Source organism: Sorex fumeus, unplaced genomic scaffold (genome assembly GCF_029834395.1).
Source record: "Sorex fumeus unplaced genomic scaffold, SorFum_2.1 ptg000155l, whole genome shotgun sequence".
Taxonomy (NCBI): Eukaryota; Metazoa; Chordata; class Mammalia; order Eulipotyphla; family Soricidae; genus Sorex; species Sorex fumeus.
Window position 1 is genome coordinate 2,704,891 of NW_026606212.1, and position 21,983 is coordinate 2,726,873.

General features: G+C 45.2%; 2 protein-coding genes across 2 annotated transcripts in view; one reads left to right on the forward strand and one right to left on the reverse strand.

Annotated features, from left to right (window-relative positions):
• The first annotated feature begins 6,492 nt into the window (after window positions 1–6,492).
• On the forward strand, window positions 6,493–8,835 carry LOC130016488 (disintegrin and metalloproteinase domain-containing protein 1a-like). Its single transcript, XM_056107194.1, has one exon. It carries the CDS (start codon window positions 6,493–6,495, stop codon window positions 8,833–8,835), a length of 2,343 nt encoding a protein of 780 aa, XP_055963169.1.
• A 9,848-nt stretch (window positions 8,836–18,683) lies between these two features.
• The window catches only part of TMEM116 (transmembrane protein 116), a 31,749-nt gene continuing 28,449 nt past the window's right edge, over window positions 18,684–21,983 (reverse strand). Inside the window, exons 8-10 of the mRNA XM_056107195.1 lie at window positions 21,650–21,794; window positions 20,750–20,823; window positions 18,684–18,890 (exon numbers count right to left, since the gene is read on the reverse strand). Of these exons, the coding sequence (XP_055963170.1) occupies window positions 18,684–18,890; window positions 20,750–20,823; window positions 21,650–21,794 (426 nt within the window). The remainder of the gene's footprint in view (window positions 18,891–20,749; window positions 20,824–21,649; window positions 21,795–21,983) is intronic.

Here is a 21,983-nt window from a genome sequence, read left to right on the forward strand (position 1 = left end):
AAAACTCTTCAATAGGGGTTAAAGGAACTTTCCTCAACACGGATAAAGTCATTTGCCACAAGTCTCCAGCAAACATCTACTCAGTGGTGAAAACCTGAATGCCTCCCAAAGATCCGGCACAAGCCAAGGCTACCCACTCACAGCGCTTCTATTAGAGGTCCTTGCCAAAACAGGCAGGAAAGAGAATCAAAGGGCATCCAGATCAGAAAAGAAATCAAACCTTCTCTACTTGGAGAAAATCTTAGATAACCAAAACAGTGATTTTGTACAGTAAAATGGCAGTCCACAAAATTCACTGTGCAGAAACCCACGGCTTTTCTGGGGCCACAGCGAGAAGGGCATTTGCCTTGCATGTAGCCAATCTGGGTTTGATCCCATATGGTTCCCTTAGCTCCATGAGTGATCCCTGAACACCGCCAGGAGTAAGCCCTGAGCACCAATCAGGTGCAGTAAAAGAAAAAAAAATCCTGTTCATCTGGAAAAATCAAGTATCTGGGAATCAATTTAACAGAGGTGAAAGACTTACGTGAAAAACAAACAACAACAACAACAAAAAAAAGAAAAACAAACAACAACAACAAAAAAACTATACATTACCACAAAATAAAAGAACACAAGGAAATGAAAACATCTCATTTTATTTTGAAAAGATTGGAAGGATTAATAGTGTCAAAATGACATTTGTATAGCAGGTAGGGCATTTGTCTTGCACACAACCAACACAGGTTCGATCCCCAGCATCCACAGGGTCCCCTGAGTACCACCAGGAGTAATTCCTGAGTGTAGAGTCAGGAGCAACCCCTAAGCATCACTGGGTGTGACCCAAAAAGCCAAAAAATAAAAGGACCAACTTGACCAACTTGCAGCTCCCGGAACCGCGCGGCCGCATTCGCGGCCGTGCGACATCTTATCAAAACATCTTTTTATGATATCTCATTATCTCATTCCTACTCTGGACAAACTTGCAGGCTATCGAATATAGCCTGCCCACAGGGCAGAGTCTGGCAAACTCCCCGTGGCGCACCAAATATGCCAAATACCAGTAACAATGATGTGTCTCATTCTCCTAAAGAGCCTTGAATATAATCTCAGGGCTAGGATGAAAGAGACGTTACTGGGGCCTGCTCGAGCCAATCGACGAATAACAGGATGATGAATGAATGAATGAATGAACTTGTCCAAAGCATTATAGATTCAGTGCACTCCTTACAAACTATCCTTGACCTTTTAAAAAGACATAGACCAAATGCTGTTGAAATTTATGTGGAGTAATACCATCCCCACCACCACCCACACATAGACAAAGCAAATGGATGCAAAAAGATGCGAGGCTCCTCTTTCCCACCTTCAAATTATCCTATAAAGCTGCAGTAGTCAAAACAATGTGGTACTGGAATAAGGACAGACTCAGACCAATGGAGCAAAATTGAAAGTCCAGTGACAGATCCTCAGGTATAAGGACAGTTAATCCTTTTCCTTTTTCCTTTATTATTATTTTTTTAAGGTTTTGGGTCACACCTGGCAGTGCTCAGGAGTTACTTGAGTTCTGTGCCCTGGAGGGATGCCAGGGAACAAATCTGGCTTGGCTGTGTATCAGGTAAGTGCTTGCCTACTATACTTTCACTCTGGCCCCTCCTTTTTTGCCACACTCTGGTGCTCGGCTGATTCCTGGCTCTGCTCTCAGGCATAACTCCTGGTGGAGCTCGGGGGACCATGAGTTGCCGGGGATCAAACCTGGGTCAGCCGTGTGCAAGGAAAGTGCCCTCCTGTCTGTACTACTGCTCTAGCCCCTGGACAATTAATTGTCCTTAAAGAGCCAAAAGGTAAGTAGAACAAGAAAAGCCTCTTCAACAAATGGTGTTGAAAAACTGGTCAGTCACATGCAAAAAAAAAAAAAAAGATTCAGACCCCTTTCTGATACCATACATAAAAGTCAAATCAAAATGTATTGAAGACCTCAGTACTGACCTGAATCAATAGGTTATATTGAGGAAAACAGATCACTTCATGACATAGAACCCTGAGGCATTTCAACAATTCAGTGCCCAGCTACCAGAGCAAGGATAAAAAATGGAACTACAGAACCACACCCATGTGTCACCACCACAGCAGAACTCACCTTCTGGCCTTGTTCGAGAGACTCAGAATTAAATCTCAAAAGAAATCAACTAGTCACAAACATTCCTTGATACACTGGTCATTGGCTGAGAGCTCCAGGGTGATCTCAGGAGGGGGCAGACCAAGTTCCCGTCCTACCAGGGCCCTGGTCGCTGCACTCATACCAATTGGCAGCTGCCCCCATGCCCATGGCCAGAGTTTAAGATCTCACAGTTGATTTCCAGTTCCACACTGATGCCAAACTGCCCCAAATTTAGGTACACTGTTGTTTTTTTCTTCTTTTTTTTTTTTGACTGAAACTCCAGGCCTTGTTGGAGTTGGGGTGGGTAACCCCCCCTGCCCACCCCACCCCACTCCATCTGTAATTCCAGAAGTCCTGATGGCCACAACCACACCCCACTGCCGTTGCCGTGGAAGTTTGCTGCACAGTTAAATATTCTGGACTTTCTGGAGCATGTGGCTGTGATATCTCCAAACCATACATTACAAACATCCCAGTTGGAACATACCAGATGGGAATGCAAATAGAAACCGACTAAGTTTGACTAACAGAAGCATTAACACAGAATGCTCAACTAGCAACAACAGCTTAGCAAACCCCAGACAAGGACTTAATGTCCCCATGGTGAGATACAACAATGTGCACAAATTTTCTTGCATTGAAGCATTTTTTGGGTGGAGGATGCTCAGCCCCGATCTGAGCAGGCTTGGAGATCTCAGCCCCGGGACCCGCATGCCTTTGTTCCTCTGCCAGTACCTTCATGCGTGTGGAGAGTGGTCTCAGCATGGTTGTGGCTGGTTCTGGAGGGCTTCGGCTGCCGGATCTCTGCCCGAGGCAGGGAGGGAAACTCAACCTGCCCCCCTCCAAGGGGCCCTGGCGAGGACAGCCAGGTGCGGGGCTGAGCATCCTCCACCCAGATCCTCCATCTTCCAGTAGGCCAGGGTCACACCCACCAACTGGCCCCCTGCACCGTGTAATCCCATCAACGGCCAAGACCCAGAGACTATAACCCAGCTCCCAGAAGAGAACAGCACAGAGTCTCCCCAGCCCGTGCCTGGCTGTCCTCGCCGGGGCCCCTTGGAGGGGGGACAGCTTGAGTTTCCCGCCCCGCCCCGGGCAGAGCTCCAGCAGCCAAAGCCCTCCAGAACCAGCCACAACCATGCTGAGACCACTCTCCACACGCATGAAGGTACCAGCAGAGGAACAAAGGCATGCGGGTCCCGGGGCTGAGATCTCCAAGCCTGCTCAGATCGGGGCTGAGCATCCTCCATCCAGATCCTCCAAATTCCAGTAGTCCGGTGTCACACCCACCAATTGGTCCCCTGCGCCGTGTAATCCCATCAACGGCCATGACGCAGAGACTATAAGACCCAGCTCCCGGACATCTTATTATCTCATTCTTACTTTGGACAACCTGGCAGGCTACCGAATATAACCTGCCCACACAGCAGAGTCTGGCAAACTCCCCGTGGCGTACCCAATATGCCAAATACCAGTAACAATGATGGGCCTCATTCTCCTAACCCTGAAAGCGCCTTGAATATGGCACTTTTTAAAATCTCAGGGCTGGGCCGGAGCGACAGCACAGCGGGTAGAGCGTTTGCCTTGCATGCGGCCGACCTGGGTTCAATCTCCGGCATCCCATATGGTCCCCCAAGCATTGCCAGGAGTAATTCCTGAGTGCAGAGCCAGGAGTGACCCCTGACTATCGCTGGGTGTGACCCAAAAAGCAAAAAAAAAAAAAACTCAGAGCTAGGGCGAAGGAGACGTTACTGGTGCCCGCTCAAGGCAATCAACGAACAACAGGATGATTGTGATCGTGATCGTGAAGCATGTTTTGATCATTCCATTAGCCATTAAGTGGTAACAAGCAATATAAAATAAGTTACTGTGGGCCCGCTACGGGGGCAGGCTTGAGGGGTGGCTGTGAACATGGAGACAGAGGTGGAGGGATTGGAATTGGAATACTGAATGCCTGGAACAAATCACCATGAACAACTTTGTAAACTAGGGTTTTTAAATAAAGTGGGAAATAAAGAACTACATTAAATCAGGAATCTTCTGCACTGCAAAAGAAACGATAACCAAAACAAAAAGACATTCACTGAAAGAAAACATTGGCGGTAGCGCACTTGCCCTGAATGCAGCCAGCCAGGGTTCAATTCCCAGCACTCCATATAGTGTCCCAAAGTGTCCCAAGCCCTGCCAGGAGGTGATCCCTGAGCACCACCGGGTGTGGCCCCAAAACAAAGAAAGAGACTTTGAGTCCACAAAGGATTAATAACCAAGATATATAAAGCACCAGTAGAACTTTATAAGAGAAAAATAACCAACCCCATCAAAAGGGGAAGAGATGAACAGAAATCTCCTTTAAAAGAAAAAAAAATCTCCTTAAAGAAAATACATAAATTAAAAAATAATAAAGAAAATATATAGATGAACAAAGATCAATAAATTCTGGTGCCTGCTTGAGCAAATCAATGAACAACAGGAGAACAGTGCTACAGTGCTACGTTACTAACCACCAGAAAGATGCAAATTAAAACAATAAGATATATCAGTGAGACTGACATACATCACAACAAACAAAAGCAACCAAATATTGGTGTGGATGTGGGGGGAAGGGACCCTCATCCGCTACTGGTTGAAAAGTCAGCTGGTCCCGCCTTTTTAGAAGATAATATGAACTCCTCAAAAAACTAAAGATTGAGGGGCCAGAATGAAAGGACAGCCGATAGTATGTTTGCTTTGCACACAGCAGACCTGGGTTTGATCCCCAGCAACACATATGGCTCCCTGAGCACCACCAGGAGTAACTCCTGAGTGGAGTGTAGAACCAGAAGTAACCCCTGAGCATACCAGGTGTGACCCAAAAAGCAAAAAAATAAAATAAAATAAAAATAAGCTTAAAAAAAACACAAAACCTGTACCTATGCACAAGGAAGTATTACTCAACTTACTTGGCTTTAAGAAAAGATGAGATCGTGCAACTTGCTGCTACATAGTGAGATCCAGAGAGTGTCACGCTTGGACTCTGGGCTCAATGGGACCTGGGAGCAGAGGTCCTCTGCCCGCTTCCCCTCGTCTCTGGTCTCCGGCAACCAAGGGGTCATACCCATAAGCTACCTCCTGTCCACACCAGATAATCTCATTAGCCACCCTTCAGAACTCATGGTTGCTTCTCCCAGAAGGGAGCATAAAATGAGGCCCCCATAACCATGCCACCAGACTCCACGCGAAGTTGTTTTTTACTCAGGGTGCCCAAGAGGGGGACGGGTAAGAGCCCTCCCTGCCCCAAGGGACCCAGCCCCGGCAACCAACCTCCACTACCCAACCACCGCCACGCTCCAGGCCACTTCCCACACACTCAGGCCGAGCCTCACATACAAGTGAACATATTCCTGGACACAACATAAGACACTTCTTACCCATTTTAAATATCATACCATATCTTATGGGGTTCATACAGTAGGCAACAAATCATAGAGGGAAAAAATATATATATTTATGCCTCTACCGAGAGTATCCCACCCACACGGCAGAGCCTGGCAAGTTTCCTGTGGCATATTTGATATGCCAAAAAATGATATGCCAAAAATAATAACAATAACGGGTCTCATTCCTCTGACCCTGAAAGAGCCTCCAATATGGCAGCATTGGGAAAGACGAGTAAGGAAGGAGAGGTTGCCAAAAATCTCAGGGCTGGGACGAATGGACGTTATTGGTGCCCGCTCAAGTAAATCGATGAACAATGGGATGACTGTGATACAGTGATACAGTAATCACGCTAAGAAAGTTAGAAGGAGAGGGATACAGAATGATCTCTCAGACAAAGAAACATAGGGAATAATAAATGCCCAAAGACAACAGAAACTGAGAACTAACCTTTAGTAGGAAGTTTATCCTGGGGCACAGTAGTGGATGATGATGCAGGAATGTTTTATGCATTCACCTCTACCATAAACAGTATCATAAATTATGGTGCTTAAAATTTTTAAAAGCTGAAGAGGCATCAGGGAGCATGCACCCAAGAACACTGAGCCCCTTTGGTGTGTGGAATATTCAGAGCAACTGACAACAGGAAGGCGGGTGGGGGAGGGGTGTCCCATTTGGCACAGTTGAGAAGGCACGGAGACTTGGCTTCTCTCTCCAGGTGCTGTGTGGCATCATGGAGCCGCCAGTCCTCCATGATCACATCGCTCCATGATGTCAAAAGGCCCTTAGTTGAAGAGTGCTGTCACCGCAGAAGTCCTGGAGGCAGACTGATCAGAGGTAGGCAGCCACCGCCCCTTCCACAGCTGGCAAAGGCGTGGAGCTGCTCCTTGTTTGTAACGGAGGGTCTGGAACATCAGTGGCAGCCTTTGGGGGTGATGATGCCTCCTGTTCTTCAGGCTTGGACTTACCAGATGAAGGGCTTGAGACTGGAGCAGACCTCGCTGGGACCTTCGTGTGTGGGGAACGTGCTGGCATGGGTCATGCTGATTTTCCTGCCAAGCTTGTCCTGTGATCCAGGATCAGTCTCTAACTCTTACTATGAAAAAGTTATTCCCAGGAATCTGACAGTTAATGACAGCGAAGACTCAGGGGAAATGGCGTCCTACGAGCTAGTCATGCATGGCCAGAGGCAGCGCATTCACTTGGAGATAAAGAGAGATTATTTTGTGAATGATTTCCCAGTCTTTTCCTACCATGGTGGCATTCTGAGGCATGAACAGCCTTTCACCCCGCACGACTGTCACTATGAAGGCCACTTGGAGGGAGTACTGGACTCTTTCGTTTCTGTCAGCACCTGCGCTGGCCTCAGAGGCATCCTGATTAAGGACGAACAGTACTACAGCATCGAGCCCACGGACCCCTCAGAAGGGCTGGAACACGTGTTGTATCCCACGGTCCGGCAAAGTCATATCTCGTGTAGCAGCATTGTCCACACTAACCACAGCCGGGGAGAGCCTGATGGTCTGCAACAGGACAGCAGGAAACCCAGCAGAGTCCAGGCACAGTCCTCCTTGTGGTCACGCACCAAGTACGTGGAGATATTTGTTGTGGTCAACCATCAGCTGTTCCAGATGTGGGACAGTAACATCAGTGAGACAGTGCAGAAGGTAATGAACATCATTGCCCTGGCTAACAGCTACACAAGGGGAATAAACACAGAGGTGGTGCTGGCTGGGGTGGAGATTTGGACTGAGGGTGACCTCATCGAGGTCCAGGCAGACCTGCAGGAAACTCTCCGGAATTTCAACAGCTGGAGACGAGAGCAGCTCTCTCACCGAGCGCCGCATGATGTGGCCCACTTGATCGTTGGGCATGGCGCTGCAGAGGACTCGGGCCAGGCGTTCCTCAGTGGAGCCTGTTCAAGTGAGTTTGCGGCTGCCGTCGAATCCTTCCACCATGAAGATGTGCTCCTATTCGTGGAGCTCTTGGTCCATGAGCTTGGGCACAACTTGGGCATGTGGCACGATCACGCTGCCTGCGTTTGTAAGAGTACACACTCTTGCCTCATGCACAAAAATATCAGTCAAGAAACTGGCTTCAGCAACTGTAGCTCTGACGACTACTACCGCTTCCTCCAGGCACACGGAGAGTCGTGCCTGTTCAACAAGCCTCCAACTCCGAGCCGGCAGCGTCGGCAAGCCATGCTGACCTGTGGAAACGGGAAGCGGGAGGGCAACGAGCAGTGTGACTGCGGTGACCAGTGTATGGATAGCAGATGCTGCACCAGCGACTGTAAGCTGAAGGGCCAGGCAGAGTGTGGAGGGGGGGACTGCTGTAGCGACGACTGTAAGTTTCAACCCCGGGGCTACGTGTGCCGGTCTGATGCTGAGGACTGTGACCTCCCAGAGTACTGCGACGGGATCAGCCCTGAGTGCCCCCAAGACCTCTACAAGGTGGATGGGTCCACGTGTGATGAGATGTACGTGTGCTCTGGTGGCAAGTGCAAGAGCCACAGGACAAAGTGCATGGATCTGTTTGGAGATTCTGCTACCTCAGCCCCAGAGAGCTGTTACATGAAAGTGAACAGTCAAGGGAACAGGTTTGGAAACTGCGGCCGTGCCACCTCGGCTGACACATCATATACTAGGTGTTCAAAGGACAATATTTATTGTGGGAAAATTGTATGTGTAAATGTTGATGTATTGCCAAACATCGAGGAGTATTATACAGTGAGTAGCTTCTGGCATGACGGCAGCTACTGCTGGACCATGGACGCCTATCACAATAACGATATCCCTGATCGTGGAGACATAGATGATGAAACTGGTTGTTTCTCAGAAAAAGCCTGTCAGGAAAACACCTGCACTAACTTCCTTCCCAGACTTTCCTGTAAAGTAGAGCAGTGTAATCTGCATGGGATCTGTAACAATTTAAATAAGTGTTACTGTTTCCCAGGCTTTGCCCCTCCAACCTGCGCTGAAAGAGGTGCTGGTGGCAGTGAGGACGGTGGCTCCCCAGTCGAACCAGAGACCTCAGATCCCAAAAAGGAAAGGGGCTCAGCCATAGAAAAGGAGAAAGGGCTGAGTGTGGCAGTCCTCAGTGCCCTTATCTTTTTGCTTCTACTAACTCTAATCATAATTATTAGTGCCATCATATTTAGCAAAACGCAAGAACCTCCTTCGCGAGAAACTGATGAGTACACAGAGACTGAAGAGTCAGAGGAAGAAGAGGAACTGGAAGAGGAAGAGGCTGAGGCCCCCTCCCCCACGGAAGAGGATTAACCATAAGACAAACAGTGGAGGATAAGCTAAGTGTACGCAACACCACAAGAGCTGAGTAGCAGTGAGAGGCTCAGGGTAGCAAAGGTGAACCGAGAACAGACAGCTCTACTGGCTGCTCGGACTTTACACAGTCCCAGATTCCACCAACAGGTGAGGAGGGATCCTCATCCCTTTACTATTCTTAGTAGTAATTAAGATTGTCTGTAACACAGTAAACATTTTACTGCATTTTGCTTTTCCACATTCCCTTGGAACTCTTCACACACATCTTCCGTAAGAATGTTCTTGCCTCAGGCTAATTTTGCAGTCACTGGAAACCTTTTTAGGATATTCCATCTTTCATCTAAGTTGAACACACCATTTGAAGCATCTGATTTGTGATCAGATTTTTAAGTAACACCTGCCTATTATGGGAGGGTATTATTTGTCTACAGGACCAGTTATTCTAATTTGTTTTATGAATGTGCATTCATGAAATGAGTTCTTTAAAAAAATAAAACCCTATTCAGATGATCAGATTCCATGTCGTTCATTTATTTTGTCCTGGGAGATTAATCTGTTGAAGGGACTGTGCCTGACAGGCAGGAAACCTTTGACCTGCTTGCCACAGGTTGAGGCCCATTCTGAAATCATCACTGTTTTGAATACGACAAAGGTTTAATACGTTATATGTGCATTCAGTTCATTAATTCCTAGAATTTCCCAGTCCTTCCTGCTGCCATATCTTTTATTTTTTGGCCACCTGGCAGTGCTTGGGGGATCATGTGGGGCGCTGGGGATCAAACCTGCGCCAGTAGGGTGCAAGGAAAGTGCCTTAGCTACTGTAATAGCTCCTCTACCTTGCCTTATTCTTTTTATATAAAATGTTTTTTTTCTCTGGCCTCGTTTTCATAGCCCTTTTTTTGTAATAGTTTTCTCTGGATAAATTTCACAGTTCTGGATTGTCTGATGAATGTCACTTAAGAGTTAAGAATACATTTATGCTAATTTTATAACTACGATAGTGCTGAATACGTGAAAGAAATTCATTTTTTTCTTCATATGTTGAAATTAATAAACTGTTGGCTGACATCAAAGGGTATTTCTGCATCCATATAGGTAAATTGTTTTGTAGGTGTTCACATCTCTGTGAAGATAGCACAAAACAAATACACTTCAATACTTTCAATACTATTCATTCTTTTTTGTTTGTTTTTGGGCTACACTTGATGATGCTCAGGGGTTATTCTTGGCTCTGCTCTCAGAAATCACTTCTGGCAGGCAGAGGGGACCATATAGGATGCTGGGAATTGAATCTGGGCCAGCTGCATGCAAAGCAAGCACCTTACCCACTGTACTATCTCTCTGACCTCCCAATACTATTCATTCTATGGCTAGAATTGTATTAAAGAGTTTACTCTCATTGTAACAATTTTATTATTATTGTCTTTTGGGGTCAGACCTGGCAATGCTCAGGGCTTATTCCTGGCTTTAGCACTTAGGAATTGCTCCTGGTGGTGCTTAGAGGACCATATAGAATGCTGGGGATTGAACCCGGGTCAGTCATATGCAAGGCAAATACCCTCTTCACTGGATTATTGCTGGAAGCAATATTGGGAAATTTAATCTTCCCAACTGCCCTAGGAACTCTGTCTCATAAAGAAACACACTAAGGACTATAACTGCACTCACATCAGAAAGCAATAGACATCCCTGATGTTTTTATAAGGCCCTCCCGTTGTTCATCGATTTGCTCAAGCGGGCCCAGTAACATCTCCATTGGAGATTTTGTTGTTACTGTGTTTGGCATATCGAATACGTCACGGGGAGCTTGCCAGGCTCTGCCGTGCGGGCGAGATTCTCTCGGTAGCTTGCCAGGCTCTCCGAGAGGGGCGGAAGAATCGAACTCGGGTTGGCGATGTTGGCTGCATGCAAGGCAATCGCCTTACCACTGTGCTATTGCTCCAATTCTATATTCTCCACTGCCTCATGAGCCCTGTCCTCCAGCAAAATCTGACAGGAAAGACAACCCTTAATCTACTTCTATGATGACTACCAAACTAGTTATTATGGAGGATAATTTTTTGTTTTATGTCCTGACATCATAGAGTGATAGGCTGCTATCTTAGTGAGTGCTATTGGCCTAATTGTAGATGTTTAATAATGTCTTGATCACTTGATAACTTGACATCCCGTTACTCATTGATCTGCTTGAACTGGTCCCAGTAATGTCTCCATTCATCCCTGTCGCATGCTAGTGTAGCCCAATGGCATCTACTCACTCCAGGAACACGAAGAGCCTCAAACCGTTCATTCAGGGTCTTGATGAAGAAGTCTGACCATCTGGTAGGTGGGCGGCCACACATTCTTTTGATGTCCTGTGGAATCCAGTCAGTAACGGCTCAAGTCCAGTGGTCATCTTCAAATCGCATTACGTGTCCAGACCATCTGATATTTGATGCCTTGGCAAACAAGACAGTGTCCCTGATTCTCGATTGTCAACAGAGGTCGGAACTCTGGATTCCTTTTCTCACTTGAGTGAAGTGTGATACTCCAAACATAGCTCCTTCAATTCCTCGTTGGGAGACCTGAATAGCGTTCTCATCCTGTTTTCATAGGGCCCAGGTCTCTGAGGCATATTTTAGTGCAGGGAGAATGGTGGAGTCGAAGAGATGTGCCCAGAGCTGGAGGTTCTTCATCCTCTTAGCTATTTATTCGACGCTCTTGAAGGTGTTCCATGCCGCTCTCTTCCTCCTGCACAGCTCAGGTGCCAGGTCATTCATCATGTTGTGTTCTCGACCTAAGTACACATAACTGTTGCATTTGGAGATATTTGTTCTGTTGAGAGCAAATGGAACATCAGGAATGAGTTCGTTTTTCATGAACATTGTCTTGGTGAGATTCAGCTGCAGTCCAACCTTTCCACACTCATGGTCGAAGTCGGCCAGTATTCGTCCCGCTTGGCTAATGTTTGGTGTTATTAGAATGATGTCACCAGTGAATGGGAGGTGGTGTAGTTGCCGACTGTCTATCTTCACTACCATTCCAGTCGTCGCATGATGTTCTTGAGGGTGGCATAATTAAATAATGTCTACCAAGTAGAATATTTATTTAATCAGAATTAAAATATAGAATGAGGGCCTGAGTGCTAGTTCAGCAGGTAGGATGCCTGCCTTGCATGTGGCTGATCCAAATTCAATTCCTTGCACCCATACAGTCTTCCTGAGCCCTAGCAGGAGTGACCCTTGAGCATGGAGCCAGGAACACTAGTCAGTGTGGCTCAAAATCCAATACACACACACACACATACACACACACACATGTATCTACATAACTACATTCATTCTCTGGACAGAACTCATCTTGTCACTCCTTGGAACAACTGAAATATCGCTCAGATCATTTTTAGTGAGCAACACAGTTTTTATCAAGACTTATTTTGAAAGATGTGAGTGGAGAGAGAAAGAGAGGAAATGTGTTCAAGAGAGAACATAGGCAGCAAAGGAACATCAAGACAGACAAGCAAGTGAGATACATGTTTAAGGCAGAATGCAGGCGGAAGAAGAGAGTCTCAGATAAAATACTGCTAAATAATTAGGAACTCTCATGAAAGTCCCTATATTTTGTGAAATTCACTCTCCCACTTTTATTTTTCTCAGGGGGGCTACATCTGGCAGTGCTCAGGGGTTACTCCTGGCTCTGTGCCCAGTAACTCCTGAGGGCCTCAGGTTCACATGGGGTGCTGTGGTTCAAACCCAGGTTGGCCATGTAGAAGGCAAATGTCCTCCCCACTGTATAATCTCACTGGCACCTCTTTCCCCTTTTTTTCATTTATTTCAATAGGTTTATAATATTGTAGAATTTCAGAGGTATAATTGACACACGTATATTGTGGATGGGATCTGCCATTCCTACCATGGAAGTTCAGTGTCATTTCACCATAGAAAGCTCCCCCCATGCAATCCTCCTGCCTCTCCATTCCTCTTCCTCCAGTAACCACCATAATTTTCATCAAGTCCCAGAATTACTTTTACTTATTTGTCAGTTTGTTTGCTTTTATTGTTATATATGAGAGGAACTATTAAGTAATTATTTTACTTATTTTACTTGGCATAATTCCCTTAACGTCTATCCATGATGTTCCCAAAGGCACTTTTTTAAATTTTTTTTTTTTTGCTTTTTGGGTCACACTTGGCGATGCACAGGGGTTACTCCTGGCTCTGCACTCAGGAATTACCCCTGGCGGTGCTCAGGGGACCATATGAGATACTGGTAATCGAACCTGGGTTGGCCGCGTGCAAGGCAAATGCCCTACCCACTGTGCTATCGCTCCAGCCCACATTTTTTAATTTTTAAGGCACCTTTTAAAAAAAATTTTATTGAAGCCCCAGGATTCATCATACTGTTAATCCTACTCTCCATGTGTCTGTCATCCCTACACCATACCCACCACCAGAGAACCTGCTTTCCCTACCACGTCCCCAGATTCCCTTTTTCCCATCCCCAGATAAGTTCATTTCTATACACAAAATCTTCAGTTTCCCTGACACTGACCGTTTGTTATTCCCTTACTATATCTCCTTTCCATTCCACGCATGGGAGGTCTCTCCCTCTCCCTGTCTCGTATCTTTCACTGTGGAGGTGGTGATACCCAAATAGAGAGGAATAGAACTAATCTGGAGTTCTACAACACTGGAGAGCAATGGTAAATTGATAGCTGGAATTTTTGCTTTTGTTTAAAAACTATTATCTTTTTTTGATTACTCCATAACTTAGAGGCCAGCTGGGTATCCTAGAGGAAAGGGCAGTTCAGATAGAGAATGGAGCACCAAATAAAGGATGTTTGGAGGATCCTCCCAGGAGGGGAGATGCATGTCGAAAGTAGACTATGGACTGAACATGTTTGCCACTCAATGCCTCTTTTGCAGACCACAACACCCAAAAGGAGAGAGAGAACACAGGGGATTGCCCTGCCACAGAGACAGGGGGGATGGGGGGATGGGGGTGGGAGGGATATTATCCATGGTGGTGGAAAATGGGCACTGGTGGAGGGATGGGTATCTGATCATTGTATAATTGAAACCAAAGCACAAAAATTGTAAATCTACAACTTTAAAAAAAATAAAATAAAATAAAGGGGAAAAAAAATTAAAAAAAAAAACAACAAAACTATTATCTTTTTTTTTTTAGGGGCAAAAGTGATAGTATAGCAGATAGGGTGCTCGTCTTGCACACGTCTATCCAGGGTTCGATCCCCGGTATCTTATAGTCCCATGAATCTCGCCTCAAGTGATTCCTGAGCATAGAGCCAAGAGTAAGTCCAAAGAACTATCAGGTGTGGTCCCCCAACATCCCCCCCCCACCAAAAAAAAAAAAAACCCTAAAGCGCCTCCTCAATAAAGATAAGCTTTTCTATGCTTTCCAAAAATCACTTCTCCAGAACTTTGTGGGCAAAGAGATCTCTCAAAATGTTACCTTTACAGAACCAGGCAAATTCCCTTCCATAGTTGGGAGTTTTACACACAAGGCCTCATTAAGATTCCTATAATCTCGATAGAGAGCATTGTCTACAGACCACTGAAACTTTCAGAGTGCTCTGTGTTTCTTCATAATTTACTCTCTTCATTTCCTAATCTAGAGATTCCCAAATTAACTTGGTCTACCAACCCATTTCAGAAAATTACTCAATACCTCCCTAGAAAATTCATTTTTTAAGAGAACAAACTGAGGGGCTGGAGTAATAGCACAGCGGGTAGGGAGTTTGTCTTGCATGTGGCCGATCTGGGTTTGATTCCCAGCTTCCCATATGGTCCCCTGAGCACCACCAGGGGTAATTCCTGAGTACAGAGCCAGAAATGACCCATGTGCATTGCTGGGTGTGACCCAAAAAGTGAAAAAAACAAAAAAACAAAACTGAAAGTATGTTCCCCAGATTGCAGAATAATACTAATCCCTCGAATTGTTCCGGTGACTCTTGGGGGTGGTACTGCCCACTTTGGGAGTTTTTCCTTAAAAGTCTGGAGCTATAGTACAGTAGGTTAAGGTCCTTGCCTTACAAGTGGCATCCCTGGGTTTTGATCCCTGCCACCCCATATAAACCCCCAAGCCCACCAAGAGTGGTCCTTGAACACAGAGCCAGGAGTAAGCCCTAAGCACAGCCAAGTGTGGCCCAAAAAAACAACAACAAAAATTTCTTAAAATTTATTAGGGGAGAAGTATATTAGTTCCAGGTGTTTTAGTTTATTATCATTCCAGTAGCTCTGTACATGTGGCTCTACCTTTTATACTGACATAGTATCTGAGTCCCTGGTAATGAATCTGAGCTTGTTCATAATTGAAAAACTAAATGTCACTTTGGTTTGTATTTGCTCAGGGATCACTCCTGTTCAGAGATCACTCCTAGAGGTACTTGTGGGATCATACGCAATTCCAGGAATTACACTGGGGTTGATCACCCTAACTATATACCTATATTATCCCTCTGGCCCCTATTTCATTTCATTTCATTTCATCATCCTGTTATTCATCGATTGGCTCGAGCAGGCCCCAGTAATGTCTCTTTCATCCTAGCCCTGAGATTATATTCAAGGCTCTTTAGGAGAATGAGACCCATCATTGTTACTGGTATTTGGCATATTTGGTGCGCCACGGGGAGTTTGCCAGACTCTGCCCTGTGGGCAGGCTATATTCGATAGCCTGCAAGTTTGTCCAGAGTAGGAATGAGATAATGAGATATCATTAAAAGATGTTCTGATAAGATGTCGCGTGGCCGCGAATGCGGCCGCGCGGTTCCGGGAGCTGCATTTTGTAGTCTCTGAGTCTTGGCCGTTGATGGGATTACACGGCGCCAGGGGGCCAGGTGGTGGGTGTGACCCCGCCTACTGGAATTTGGAGGATCTGGGTGGAGGATGCTCGACTCCAATTCGAGTAGGCTCGGAGATCTCGGCCCCGGAACCCGCGTGGCTTTGTCCCTCTGCCAGTACCTTCATGTGAGCGGAGAGTGGTCTCAGCATGGTGGTGGCTGGTCCTGGAGGTCTTCGGCTGCCGGAGCCCTGGTCGGGGTGGGGAGGAAAGCTCAACCCGCTCCCCTCCAAGGGACTCCGGCGAGGAACAGCGGACGATCGACGATCAACGGGAGGGCCTTTACTTACTTACTTACTTTCCCAAACACAGTAACAACAAAGTCTCCAATGGAGACGTTACTGGGCCCGCTCGAGCAAATCGACGATCAATGGGAGGGCCTTTACTTACTGGCCCCTATATGTCACTTTTTATGCAATTAAAGAGGAAAAAACAGATTAAACAGACATTCCTTCCTTTAAGCTTCTACAACTGTTTAAAACTCTATTAGTTATTCACCAAGTTGTTCATTTACTCTATAAACATGTATTTTACAGTAAATAAAACTTATTATACTAGAACATTTAATTTACAGGGGCCAGAGCAATAGTACAGTGGGTAGGATGTTTGCCTTGCACATACCCAAGTGGTTTCAATTCCTAGCATCCTATATGGTTCCCTAAGCCCCACCAGGAGTAATTCTTGAGCATTGCAGGGTGTGGCCTCAAAACATGCAAACAAATTTTTACTTACAAAAATTGGAAAGTTTGGGCCCGAGAGGTGATATAAGAGTTTAAGTGCTTATCAGCGAGTAGGGCATCTGCCTTGCATGCAAGGCAATTCCATTGCTGGTTCGATTCCCAGCATCCCATATGGTCCCCTGAGCACTGCCAGGGAAAATTCCTGAGTGCAGAGCCAGGAGTAACCCCTGAGCATCGCCGGGTGTGACCCAAAAAGCCAAAAAAAAAAAAAAAAGATTAAGTGCTTGCCTTGCAAGTAACTGACTCTGGCAGAGTTCCCAGCTCTATGTGTGGAGTTCCCTAGCATCATTACTCAGGAACATGGCCAAAAGTACAACTTCATTGCTGGGTGTAGCCCTCAAACAAAACAACATCAACAAAAAGTTCATATGGTTTGATGTAGTTCTATAACTACTATGAAATATAGTCAGGGCTACTGCTTGTAAAGGATGGTTCGATGTAGTTCTATAACTACTATGAAATACAGTTAGGGCTACTGCTTATAAAGGAAGCTTGAGTTTTCTTCTGTATTTTCTTTTCATCCTAATTTCTCTTAAACTTAACTCTCTGAAACTCTGAAAATTGATTTTGTATATCTAGGAGAGAAACTGAAACGTCCCTATTCTCAAAATATGGAACAGGAGACTGAGAAATAGCACAGCGGTAGGGTGTTTGCCTTGCATGTGGTCAACCTAGGCATTTCACATGGCATTCCAAATGGCGCTGAAGTAATTTCTGAGCCCAGAGTCAGGAGTAACCCCTGAGCACTGTCAGGTATGGCCTAAAAAACAAAACAAAACAAAACAAAACACAAAACACAAAAGATCATGAGACCAAAAAAAAAAGTGTTGTTGTTATTGGTCACACAGCCAGCTGTGCTTAGGCCTTATTCCAGACTCTGCAATCAGGGAAAAGTCCAATGCAAGTGCCCAATAAAAGTGCTCTCCAGCCCCTGATAAAAATTTTTTGTTAAACCTATACTAGAAGTTAACATATAAGAGACCAAGTAGTATCGGATGTAGTATTTGACTGTTACTTTTTTGACAGTTTTATTTGCTTCTTCAGAGTTTCCAAGACTTTTTAAGGAATAGAAACCCAGAATATTCTCTGTTCAATAGCAGAGGAATAGTAATGGTAAAATCTGAGAAAGTTGCTCCCTGATACCCTACTGTCTCCCTGCAACAGAATAGAGAGCCTACAAAGGGCACATATAAATAACAAATTTGATTTTTTTTCCTTTTTGGGTCACACCCAACAACGCTCAGGGGTTACTCATGGCTCTGCATTCAGGAATTATTCCTGGAAGTGCTTGGAGGACCATAGGGGATGTCAGGGATTGAACCTGACAACTATTATGTGCAAGGCAAATACCCTACCCACTGTACTGCCTTTTTTTCTATAAGAAACTCAGATAAACCTACTATTCCTCGAGGCAACAAGAGGGTTTTTGAAGGGGGGGCAGCAGGTGGGCAGCTGGCAATGGTGCTCAGGGTTTGCTACTGGCTCTGTGCTCAGGGATCACACCTGGCAAGGCTTGAGGAACCATTTATAGTGCCAGGGATCAAACCTGGGTCAGCTTTGTGTAAGGCAAGTGCCCTATCCAGTATACTATTGCTCCAGCCCCAACATGAGTCTGTTTCTTAAATGGAAAGTGGCTGCATTTCCCTGAACAGAAATTTGAAAAAAAAATCGATAAATAAGAAGAATAATAAAGCAATACTATCCAATTTACAATGAATAGCTACTGACCATGACACTATGTTCACTTTCACTTCCAAAATTTAAAACATGCGTTTTAAAAAAAAATATACTTAAGGGGCTGGACCGATAGCACAGCGGGTAGGGCGTTTGCCTTGCACGCAGCCAACATGACCGACACAGGTTCGATTCCCAGCACCCCATATGGTCCCCCGAGCACCGCCAGGAGCAATTCCTGAGTGCATGAGCCAGGAGTAACCCCTGAGCATCGCCGGGTGTAACCCAAAAACCAAAAAAAAAAAAAATACTTAAGGAGCTGGAGAGATAGTACAGTGGGTAGGTCAGTACAGTGGGTAGATAGTACAGTGGTATAGGCCTTGCATATAGTTAATTCTGGTTCGATCCCTGGCATCTTATACGCCCCTAAGTGATTAATGAGCAAAGAGCCAGGACTGAGTCTGGAGCACCAACAGGTACAGTCCAAATGGCCAAAACAAAAAAACAAAAACAAAAAAATCTTATTCCCCAACATTCTTCCCAATCCATAAGCCAAGAGTAACTTTAGGTCCTAGATATTCCAGTAGTGTGGGTTCAAAGAATAGTGGAGGTATCTGTCGGAAAAGCAAGAGCAGACTCCAAGGGTTCTAGTCCTCTGTTATAGAATCTCTTCTGGGAGGACAATAATGGTGTCTGGGTGTCTGCATCGCGCTGAGTCTCTTGCTTTAGTTGGTAGAACTTGTACTGTGTCCAGACAAATACTGCACAGTTGAGCAGGCCCTGGGATGATGTTGAGAGAGCCTGGAGGAGATGAAGGGGTAATACAGCCCGTTCTTTAGGTATTCAGAAATTCAAGGACTAGTTCCAGGGTACCTTAGCAACTAACCAGTTTTTATTTCCTCTATCCCAAACATCAAGATCTAGAAGCAGATCTTATTTATTGGGTTTTTTTTTTTTTTTTTTTTTGCTTTTTGGGTCACACCTGGTGATGCACCGGGGTTACTCCTGGCTCTGCATGGTGCTCAGGGGACCATATGGGATGCTGGGAATTGAACCTGGGTTGGCTGCGTGCAAGGCAAACACCCTACCTGCTGTGCTATTGCTCCAGCCCCAGGTCTTATTTATTGTTATTGTTTTGGTTTTTGCTTTTTTGATCACACCCAATGGTGCTCAAGGGTTACCACTGGCTCTGCACTCAGGAATCTCTTCTGGTGGTGCTCAGGGGACCATATAGGATGCCAAGGATTCAAACCAGGGTGAGCTGTATGCAAGGCAGGTGTCCTACCCCTTGTACTATTGAGCTACTCCCTCTGGCATCAGTTTTTGAATATTTTCTCTTCCTGTCCTCTTCTCACTCTTCACACGTACCAGATCCACTGATGATTGGGAGTTGGTCAAATTTTTTAGCATATATATATAAGGACAACAACACAGTTACAATGCCCCCCACCACATTGCTCAATTTCTGAGGTGAGGCTTGATAGAACTGCTTTATCAGAGTAATCAGATAACCTGAAGAGCCATCTTTTGATGTCATTTAACAATGAAGAAAATTATTTCATCCCCCTCCCATTTCATTTAAACTGTCCTCCCGTTGTTCATCGATTTGCCGAGCTGGCCCAGTAACATCTCCATTGTGAGACTTGTTGTTACTGTGTTTGGCATATAGAATATGTCACAGGTAGCTTGCCAGACTTTGTTGTGTGGGCAAGATACTCTCGGTAGCTTGCTGGGCTCTCCGAGAGGGGTGGAGGAATCGAACCCGGGTTAGTCAAGTCAGCCGCATGCAAGGCAAACACCCTACCGCTGTGCTACCACTCCAGCCCATTTAAATTAAAAGAACTAATTTATCTTATTCATTTCACCCTGACTGGATAGGACAAAATCACCTCACTATCAGTGTTTCATAAGAGTTATTATTTGGAGGGATGGGAGTATAGCGGGTAGGATATACTGCCTTGCATCCACCCAACCTGGGTTCGATCTCCAGCATCCCATATGTTCCCCTGAGCACTGCCAGGAGTAATTCCTGAGTACAGAGCCAGGAGTAACCCCTGAACATTGCCGGATAGGCCCCCCCCCAAAAAATAAAAAATTTTAAAAAAGATTATTATGGAACCTAGTCCTACATCAAGTTCCTCCCCAGGTGGTAAATCTTGTTTTCTGTTACCCATCCCTTAAATATACATCAGTAAGATGAAATTGACCAAAGGTATATGTACTCTATACTGCACAGAAAACCTTTATCAAAAGTATCTATCTCATCTGCAAGAGAAACACCCTACTCTTCATAACTCTTCACAACTCAATGGAAAGAATACATCTTGTGAGGGGAAAGCAATAGTACAGGGTTAAAGATGCAGGCCTGGCATGCAGCTGACCCCAGTCCAATCTCTAGCACTCTGTATGGTCCCCCAATCCCACTGGGGGAGTGATCCCTAACTGCAGAGCCAGGAGTAAGCCCTGAGCATAGCTGAGTGTGGCTTGAAAATCAATCAATCAATCAATCAATCAATCAATACATTCTGGAAGACCCTCAAAGATACACTTTTTCCTTTGCAACATAAAGATCAACACCTTGAGGGAAGATACGTGCTTATTAAGTAACAGCATGTAAGAGAACAGGTAAGGGGGAGTGAGAACAGATTCTGAGGCATTACCTGGAGAACACAGAGGGCCAAGTGAAGCTTGGTGTTCCGAGGCTCAGTCAGCTCTATAATCATTAGGATGACAGCTATAAAAATGCAAAGTATACATTTTATTGCTTAATAAAAATTATACCATGAAATATAAATGATGAATCTCAAGGGGCCAGAGCCATAGTACAGCTGCTAGGGTGTTCGCCTTGCACACACATGGCTGACTGGGTTTGATCCCCAGCACACTATATGGTCCCCTGAGCACTGCCGAAAATGACTCCTGAGAGCTCAGCCAGGTGTAATCCTTGAGCACTGCTGGGTGTGGTCCCCCAAGAGCCCCCCGCCACCACCCTCTCCCCTGCAAATTATAGACCTCAACTCTGGCTAACTAATCATACAGTCTTCAGTACATAAGACTAAGCACTATGAAAATGAAAACTATATCAAAATGAAGACAATAAGAGAGATTAACCAATCATATAAACCACACATATCCAACCTCTATTTCTTATTAAATATTACAAAGTATTAATACAACAATGATGGCAAGATATAATATAGGAAAGTAAAAACACTATATGTAGCATTTAGGAGTTCACCAAGCTCTTTTATAAACATTATCCAATCTGGTTCTTACCACAATTTTTTTTAATGGAATAGGAAAGACAGGTGTTAATATCTCTGAGTTTTGTCAGGACTTTTCCTATAACCTTTTGTATAAGGTTGCATATTATGTCAAACTATTAACTTCTTAATTTTTAAAACATAAGAAGAAAAAGTTAAGGAGGTTAGGAAACATTGAAAATATGGGTGGGACCAAAGTAAAATTTAAAAGTTGGACAGGAACCATCCTTCCTGAAAACCACTTTGCTTGATAAGCACCCAATACTTATCCTCAGCACTGTCCATTAAAGTACTTACCTGGGACCCAGCAGCAAAAGAAAGCCACTGGATAGAGACACACTCGCTGCTTCACGATGTGAATCACTGCTGACTGTTCATTCCCCAGAAAGCCGGCTGATCTCACCCACTCCTGACGTAGTGTCTGGGCTTGGACGAGTAAGACCTAAATGGGTAGGGAGGGCGGTGACTGGTCTGCTTTAGGCTGAGTGAAACCTCTCAGGTTATGCCTCCTCTCTCCTCTTGGTTGGTTGGCTTACTTACTTATCTACCTCCCTACTGGCTCTTAAAGACCCCCAAAGGGATCTTCGTAGTACGGTCCTGTAGTACAGTCTGACAGTTCAGTATGAGGTTC

Bases quoted from the DNA above. Each gene is read 5' to 3' on its own strand.
- LOC130016488 (XM_056107194.1), top strand. From the start codon at position 6,493: ATGCCTCCTGTTCTTCAGGCTTGGACTTACCAGATGAAGGGCTTGAGA.